Below are 9,350 nucleotides of genomic sequence, written 5' to 3'. Positions count from 1 at the left end.
GAATATTGTGCATATGTGATCTGTGTATTTGTCCATTGGGTGCAATGTAAGTTATACAGAGGTGTGTTGTATGAGTAGATCTGTCAGCATGTAGTAGTTGATATTTTCATCATTGTCATAATGCCACCTGAACTTTACCTGGATATTGCCATGTATTAAGATAATTTGCCAAGTACCAGTGCACTGCCATCATATGACCTAGTATGTGCCCTGTAAACTGCCATCAGATGACCTGCAATGTGTTCAGTATTCCGTCATTATTTTACTCGATATGTGTCCTGTATACTGGCATCATATGAAATGTTATGTGGCCTGCATCTTGATGTAAAATTCCTATACTGTCTTCACATTGTCTATTGACATAATGTCATTTGCTGTGTGCCCCGAAACTGGATACTGTGATACTGTAACCCGATGTGAGTCCATATACTCCATTCAGTCATAGTATCACCTAATGTGTGGCTGCATAGTGACCTCATATCACCTGACGTGTGCCTGCATACTGCCATAATATCATCAGATGTGTGGCCATATACTGGCATAATATTACCTGCTGTGTGTGTAGCACAGCAAACTATGCTGCTGGTACGACTGTGGTTGACACAACAGTGCAGTATACTTACCTGACCAGCAGCTGCAGGTTGCTAGACCCTTGCTTTCTTTCTAACACTGTAATAATTATGACAGCTGAGCATAGACAGTATTGTGTATAGTTAGTTTAGCTAACTGTGTCAGTCCAGGAATCTGCAGCTGTGGTAAGACTGTACTGTTCAGTCTACTGCACTGTTGTGTCCCCAGGAGCCCCATCAGCAGTGAAGTATTTTGCAGAATAACAAGTTAACCCCCTTAGAGAACAGGTTGCACTGAGTGAAACTGACAAAATTATACGCCAAGGAATCCTGTTAGCCTCGTTGGAATACTGTTTGTCTCTGGGAGTTTCGCGTGCCTCCTCTCTCATTGCATCTCCCCTCTGAACCATTAACATGGCACGTCTTCCACACAGAGAGAGGAGGCAAGCAAGGCGTCCAATCAACTAGAAGTATAACAAGGAGTTTAACCAGATTCCACCACCTTTACTCCACGTGAACTAAGCATAAAGCTTAATTGTGGTATTACTGCATTGAAAGATTGTAGGGGGGGGGGGGGGGGCATGTAATCCTGACAGTAAAATCCTTGTAAAGTTCCAGCCCGAACAGCTAATTTAGTTTCCAAATAATATGCTGCTGTACAGTATCTGAGCTCTTGAGCCTCCTCTTTTAAAATTTGCAACAAGCAACACGAACTAAAACTGCCCTGTAGAAAAGTTTCAGATTACATGCACGCCATAACAGGGTTTTGGTACAAGAAGATGTTAAAGAACTTGTAGAGCCACGTGGTAAGCTGTGTAAAACACATCATCTCATCCACATCATTACAATCTTAAATTATATGTAAGGTTAGGGCCTATGGAAGCAGATGCAATTTATTGTTTTTGAATTTAATGATTGCTCATGCACTATACACACTATTACATACCCAGCGAATGCTGGGTATATATTTAAATTCAAAGTATCTGGATTGTATGGAATGCAATTAGACATGCATTATTAACAGTGTGGAAAACCACAAATTTTAACCAACTTTTGAAATATAGCCAAGCACTACATTGGTCCTCCTGTTATTCACCTTTGGCCATAGTGACAATTTAGCCACCAAGTAATTGGCTTGCCACCATAAATGACATACTGATGCTTTTCTCTTGTACTATATCACATGGAGGAGCATGTGACCAAGCCCTGTCCACTGTGTCCCCATAGACATATTTAGGCTCAGTGGTGGACAATGGTGGGCGGGGACTGGTCACATGGTCCTCAATTTCATTATTCTAGTGGACCCAAACACAACAGAGCTGGGCAGCACAAGCTAGAGGAGTGGAGTGTAATATTACCTCTATGAGGTAGAGAGAAAGCTGCTGTCAGTATATGCAGTCAGTTCAGTTAATAAAACTGTACACTGAGCAATTATTATATAAAGTGGCCTAGCCTTTTAAATGGTGTATCCAGCGGTACAAAAACATGGCCACTTTTCCCCCTACTGTTGTCTCCAGTTCAGGTGTGGCTTGCAATTAAGCTCCATTTACTTTAATTGAATTGCGGTTCAAAACCCCACCCAAACTGGAGTCAACAGTAGGGGGAAAGTGGCCATGTTTTTGTAGATATGAATAACCCCTCTAATTATGTAGTAAACACACAGCGTACACAGTCACACAAGATGCATGGAGTGGTAACAGAGACATACACGTGTTGAATTGTAAAGGCAGTTTACAAGCGTCAATTGCCCACTTCCACCTTGCAACCAAGCACATTACACCTTAGATGTTAGACATAGAATGAGTGAAATGGTGACATGCTAGTATTTTCTTAGTTTATCATAGGCAGGCCTACCATGATAGGATTGAGAACTGTTGCCAGCCTCGTAATCATTACTGTCCCGGTTTGTTCAAAAGTGACTCAATGTGCTGAGACCAGTGGCGTAGCTACAATGAAGGCAGGGAAGGCGACTGCTATGGGGCCCCTGCAGGAAGGGGGCCTGAGGAAACCTGCCCTGCCTTCATGGTAGGTACCCAGGGGTCCAGAGAGGAAGAGGGACCCCCACTGCACTGTTCAGCCCCCTCACTGTAGTGCCGGGTGAGCGGGCTGAAAAGAGGAGCAGGACCTGCCAGACGGCACAGGAGAGGGATGAAGGACCTTTGGGTCACATTACCCAGACATAGCCCAGACTACAGGAGGAGGAGGGGGAAGCCTGGGAGCTGTAAGTGCTGTGTATGTGTGTCAGTGAGTGTATATATGTATCTGTGGGTATATGTATATGTCAGTGAGTGTATATATGTATCTGTGGCTATATGTGTGTATGTCAGCAATATCTGTAGCACTGGTGTATATGTGTGTGTGTTTGTGTATGTCAGTAGTGTCTCAAGCGATTGACAGGTGTAACGCCTGGAGTTGTGGATCCACTGAACAGTCACTAGCGATGGCACTAACCTCACCAGGGAGCGGAGTCTAAGGGGCCGCTGGTTTTCACCAGAGCCCGCCGCAAGGCGGGATGGACTTGCCGCGGCAGGCGAACCCCAGGTCGCTACCCCTGGCTCGGTTGCTAGTGACAACAGGCGAGGCGTGGCAGGAGCAGTAGGCAGAAGATAGTGTAGGCAGAGGTCTGTAGGCGTAACCGCAGGTGGCAGACAGTACTCAGGAAAACAACGGGTTAAGCAGCGGGCAGGAGCTAGGGACCGGGACAGTGGACAGGAACTGGGAACAAGGACTGAGGTCAGGAACAACAGGGAGCTGAGCCAAACGCTATGGGAAGCATGTAGAGGCTCCAACACCTGAGGTGGGGCAGGGCTGGAATTTATAGGAGAGTGTGTGGGCTGTGACCAATTAGGGGCGGATTGCCCCTTTAACTCCGAGACAGCCGGCGCGCGCGCGCCCTAGGAGGCGGGGACACGCGCGCCGGCCGGCACAGTGACGGACAGGAGCGGGGCGAGGTGAGGCGCCCCCAGGGGCCGAAGTGGCAGCAGCGCCGGGTCCCTGCACGTGGACACCGGCAGCTGCAGGACAGGGTGAGGGGGTGCGGCGGCGGTCCGGAGCGCGGGACGCCGCTGCAGCCCTGACCACACACCCTTATTTTGCTAAGTACAATATGTTGACTTACTGTATGGAGAAGCCAGTATTACAACCGTTTTTTAATGAAAGCACAAGGCCCAGTGTCTCTGAAATGATCACACACTTCTAAGGGCAAACATGTTGTGTAATTTGATATTCTATCCAAGTACACTTTTAACGTAATAAGTATTTAATCTTACATAGCCCCATGTAGTCGGAGCTTAGGCACTTTGTGACCATGTTAAAGGAACAATATTGTATGTGAAGATGCCAATTAATATGACACATCTTACCATAAATAATATTTTAACACAAATCTTAGCTCATCCATTATGCCATGGAACTACATTTGTCAGCCCAATTTGTAAATCATAATAATCCTGTGGAGTGAATATCTAAGCAGTCATATAAAGTTCTTACTCTAAGTACACATTTACACTTTGATGTAGTACATAAAACCTATATATATTTTATACACCCAAACTATTTATATATGCTCAGATTTCGTAATAGCAAAAACCTCATACGTGTAACCAGTCTTTAGTAAAAACTTTGAAGTCAAATGCATACTTACATACACATAAAGAAATGTTGAGTTGTTGACAAGTGATGCCCTTTTTGTAAAATTTAAAGAGAACCTGTCAACCAACAATGTGCTGGGGTTGCAGGCTCCTGACCACCCGTTACATCCCCCTATACTCACATGATCCAGCCGGGTCCCAATTCCTGAGCCGGTCGGGTCATGGAGATTTCAGCGTCCGAAGCCCGACATCCGCGCTGAGAGATGAGTCCAATGCCCATAGAGAATGACGGAGCATGGGACTCCGCATTCATTCTCTATGGGCATTTGACTGTGCTGTGAGCGCGTGTGCGCCGACTTCAGGCGTTGATATCTCCGTGACCCAACAGCCTGAGGAAGCGGGACCCCGCTGGATCATGTGAGTATAGGGGGATGAAATGGGTGGTCAGGAGCCTGGCACCCCGGCACCTGGGGGGGTGACAGGTGCCCTTGAAAATTGGGCCCTAAACAATACTTATTATATAAAATGCACATCTCCTAAGGAATATATTATACATCAAAATTTAGACACACGGTTACAGAAAATTGAAAAGTAACATAAAAAAATTTGACTATTTATGAAGCCTGCTCATGCACAATTGCATTCTGCAACTCCACTGCTCCCGGTCCATTAAAGAAATGGCAATACTGCTGTCTACAAAGGACAGCATCAGCGCTAGGCCGACCTACATGTTGTTGACGTTGCAATGACGTCATGGCCACTCCACTAGCATGCCACTCCCCAGGAATCACCTCAAAAGACTCTAGGTTCTCTGTGTCCAACATGGCGGGGGGACTGTAGGAATTGCTGTCATTCATCCTGAGGAAATTATGCAGCACACAGCAAGCCAGCACTACCTTGTCCACTTTATGTGGCATTAAATTTATGGGGGTATGAAGAACACGGAACCGATTTGCCATAATTCCAAAGGCATTTTCCACAACTCTTCTTGCCCTTGCTAGGCGGTAGTTAAAGATTTGTCGTTCCCGATTTAACAGGCGCTGTGGGTATGGTTTCAGAATATGCGAAGTTAATGGGAATGCTTCGTCAGCCACAAATACAAAATTTAAGTTAGCATGGGTAACATCATTATTTGGCAGTGATAAAGAATTGCTACGCAGCATATGTGCAAATTGTGAATTAGCAAAGACACCGCCATCAGAAACCCTTCCATTCCGACCCACACCCACAAACACAAACTCATAGTTCGCGTTGACCAGCGCCAAAAAAATGATACTAAAGAAGTTTTCGTAGTTGTAAAAAAAAGAGCCGCTTGCAGCTGGCTGGACAATTCTCACGTGTTTCCCATCCATTGCGCCCCCACAGTTGGGAAAATTCCATAACCTTCCAAACTCTTCAGCAATTTCCAGCCACTGTTCAGGAGTCTGTGGACACTGTACATAAAAGTGGACAGAAAAAAAAAATCAATTCCATACACAACTCACAATTGCAAGCCATTACACCACTTGTTTTCATTTTGTGTGCAGCACTACAGATATATTAATATTAAAAACCAATACAGTGCTACCTTGGTTTAACATAAACTTGGATTACGAGCGTTTTTGTTACATAGCTCACACTATTTCATAATTGTAACTTGCTTACATAACATTGCTTTGGTTAACGACCTCCCTGTACTGGGTGGGAGTGAGAGTGTAGGAGGGATACAACTAAATAGGGTGGTCTATAGCCTGCTACTCTGACTCATGAAGTGTACCTCACCTTCAAAATCATACCAGCTACACTTAATGCTGGGGCTCACATCAGGGGACAGGACTGTGGAGGTAATCTCTGCATAACTGTTAGTCCTCTCTCCCCGGACAGAGAGCACTGTATAGATATGACCACATTTGCCTTGCGCATTTAGTCATGATCCCTGCATTCAATGTCTGCCCTTTTGTTTCCCAGCCTCTCCATAACAGTACATTAACTTATAATATCACTTATTCTGCTGTTGCTGAATGTTTGTTTCATCTGTTTTACATGTCATTCTTAATAATAATTAAGTAATTTTTATATGTGAAACCAATTGTCTGCATTTCGATGATTTCTTGTTGCAAAATTTACTTTGGATTTAGAGTGGATCTGGACTACATAGGGGCGGATTACGTTTACCATAGGCCCCGGGCTGTTCACCAAGCCTGGGCCCCCCACCACACTGTAACTATAGCAGCACCAGACTTGGTGTTCATAGTACAGGACAGATAATGTCATGATATCGTGTTTTGTGCGAAATTGCCATAAATAAAACAGTAATTTTTTGCACATCATGGCGGAAGTGTAGCCAATAGACAATACACCACTGAAAGTTTAAGTCTTGTTGGGTGGCCATGGGCCCCCCAGGAGCTCAGGGCCCCAAGCTGCTGCCCTAAACGGCCCTATTATAATCCACTACTAGGATTACAAGCAGAGCGGCAGAAATAATTATGCTATAAATCCTAGGAAGCACTTTATTTGTTACTTGACCAACACCATCAGTGCTGGGCTGAAGCTCTGAAGGCAGCCTAACCATCCCACATAGGAAGGCAACCCACACCCCTCTATCACAGGGCTCCAATGTTTCTAATGGAGCTGTGACATATATATATTGGCCTATATTCAATCTGGCTGTGGGGCAACATGCCTCCAGTGGTTCAGGGCAGATGTAATGGTACAGTCATGTTAAGAAAAAGAACCACCCCCAGAATTGCGCTTGCCATACGTTAATAATTCACTTACTATTAGTGCAATGTGGAAATATATGTACAGTCCACTACCCATCCATTAGGTCTCAAATTACACTATCACACACCCCTTTTTCCCCTCCCTTTCTTTAAATATCTATATTTAACTGCTCAACATAGTGTGTTAAATAACATATAATAACAACACCAACCTTAATATATTCTTCAGACAATGCTGCCACAATAGCCTCACAGGTCTCTGGAATTATTCCACACAGTGAAGCTGCAGAAATTCCAGCAGAATACTTCAAATCTTGGAGGGCTCTGCCAGTTGCAAGAAAACGGAGAGTAGCTGTTAAACGCTGTTCCGCTGTTATGGCACGCCTCATTGCTGTATCCTGCTTGGTAATGAGAGGCCCCACCATCGCCAGCAACTTCACAAACGATGTCTCTGACATTCGGAGGTAATTTCTGTAGTTGTCTGCATGATTTAACCGTAACTCCTCTATGAGTCTGATGTGCGACAAGGACTCCCTTTGTTCAAGCCAAGACTTAACCCAAACGCGCTTTCTATGGGGTTCCTCCAACTGCTCATCCATTTCGAACGCATGATTAAGCAGTAGCCAGCCTACACACCTCCTTTGCATCAATGTCATGCTTGTATTCTCACTGCAAACTAGTAAGTTGTGACTAAAATCTACTCAGCTGGTATAGAATTACAAGGAGGTGTTTCTATCCATGACAGCTACGCCCCCCGGGTTTTTTAAAGAGCAAATCAGACCCTACACTTCAGGTAAAATTTACATACATCGTCCTGGACTTCTAGTATATTTCTTCTGTCTGAACGCAACACCGATCGTTTAACGACTACGGAACCACTGGTTTTGCACGACAGATCGCTTCATGTAGACGCTGATTGTTCTTCACCTGGACATCGCTCACTCACGACCGCTCAACGATCGATTGGGCGAATTATCGCCTCGTGTAAACCCAGCATAACAGTGCGTTTACACATAAAGATTTATCTGACAGATTTTGGAAGCCAAAGCCAGGAATGGATTTAAAAAGAGGATAGATCTCAGTGTTTCCTTTATGACCTGATCCCTGTTTATAGTCTGCTCCCGGTTTTGGCTTCAAAGATCTGTCAGATAAATCTGTCTGTGTAAACGCACCATAACACAGGAGCTCTCATGCTGTGGCCAGGTCGGGGGAGGAGACGCTCTCACCCACGGACTGTTGGCTGTGTGCAGGGTCATGTGCAGAGGCACCAGGAAACATCCTTGCTCTGCTCCACTCTCCTCTTCACAGGATAATGCAGCTCCCAGGACACAAAAGGATCCTCTCAGGATCTGGGTGCTGCATGTGGGGGCGCACTGGAGACTGAGCCTGCTGCTCTGGTACACACAATATGTCTGCCACTACTGCTGAGTGAGGTGGGAGAGGGCGCCTCTTAGCTGTCACCGCCCCGTGCGGTTGCCCCTCCCGTACGGTGCTAGAAACGGTCCTGGGTATCCTAGCAATTCTCCTTTTGTCTTCTGCGTTGAAGGAGATGGGTTTGAGGGACTATTGGAGGGAGTTCAACCCTGGTAGGAAGGAATTTTCCTGCTGAAACAGAACCAGTATGACCATGTCAAGGATAGATCTGGCATTAGTAAACTCCCAGATGGTACAAAAAGGAAAACATATTCGATATTTGAAATGTTGCCTCTCTGACCATTCCCCTTTAGGCTGCATTCCCACGTTCCGTGATCCTGACGGATCACGGACGTGAAATGCATGTACCGGAGTCCCCCCGCGCCCGGACAGCATCTGTAATTAGTTGCTGGGAGCGGGGAGACTGTATTCATAAGCGCTGCGCTGTAATGAATCAGCCGCGCGGTGCTGTTACTACAGCGCGGCGCTTCTGAATACAGTCTCCCCCGCTCCCAGCATCTAATTACAGATGCTGTCCGGGAGCGGGGGGACTCCAGTACATGCATTCCACGTCCGTGATCCGTTAGGATCACGGAACGTGGGAATGCAGCCTTGTTGATGGAAATTAAATACAGGATTGGGAGAGAAATTAAAATAGTAGAGCAGAAAAATAGGGGCACAGCTTCACAGTGGGTGTGGGTTACTTTAACCCCTAGACGACCCAGGACATACCGGTACATCCTGGAAGTCTGTCCCCAGACGACAATCAGCAGCCGGCACCTCACCGTTAATGACACGCTGCAGCGATCGCACTGCAGCGTGACATTAACTCCTTAAACGCCCCTGTCACTTACCGATTGGGACCCCGGGGGTCCCGATCGTTAAAACGGACCGCCGGAGGTCTCTCACCTGCCTCCGTGCGGTCCGATCGGCGCTCTGGTCACTGAGCCTGCACAGGCAGGCTCAATGAGCAGAGCGCCGATAGCACTGATCAATGCTATGCCTATGGCATAGCTGTGATCAGTGTGTAAAATAAAAGTAATCAATGTACAAGTCCCCCAAAGGGACTTAAAATG

General features: G+C 46.0%; 1 protein-coding gene across 1 annotated transcript; it reads right to left on the bottom strand.

The window, feature by feature from the left end:
- Positions 1-4,773: 4,773 nt before the first annotated feature.
- On the bottom strand, positions 4,774-7,358 carry LOC138796580 (uncharacterized). The gene is made up of 2 exons (XM_069976188.1): positions 7,074-7,358; positions 4,774-5,592 (listed from the first exon to the last, which is right to left on the bottom strand). The coding sequence occupies exons 1-2, from the start codon at positions 7,317-7,319 to the stop codon at positions 4,774-4,776; spliced, it is 1,065 nt and encodes a 354-aa protein (XP_069832289.1). The 5' UTR covers positions 7,320-7,358.
- Between the last annotated feature and the right edge of the window lie 1,992 nt (positions 7,359-9,350).

This window comes from Dendropsophus ebraccatus, chromosome 7, assembly GCF_027789765.1.
Source record: "Dendropsophus ebraccatus isolate aDenEbr1 chromosome 7, aDenEbr1.pat, whole genome shotgun sequence".
NCBI classification, from domain to species: domain Eukaryota; kingdom Metazoa; phylum Chordata; class Amphibia; order Anura; family Hylidae; genus Dendropsophus; species Dendropsophus ebraccatus.
Note: the sequence above shows the minus strand (reverse complement) of the source record. Positions and strands in the feature narration are given on the sequence as shown.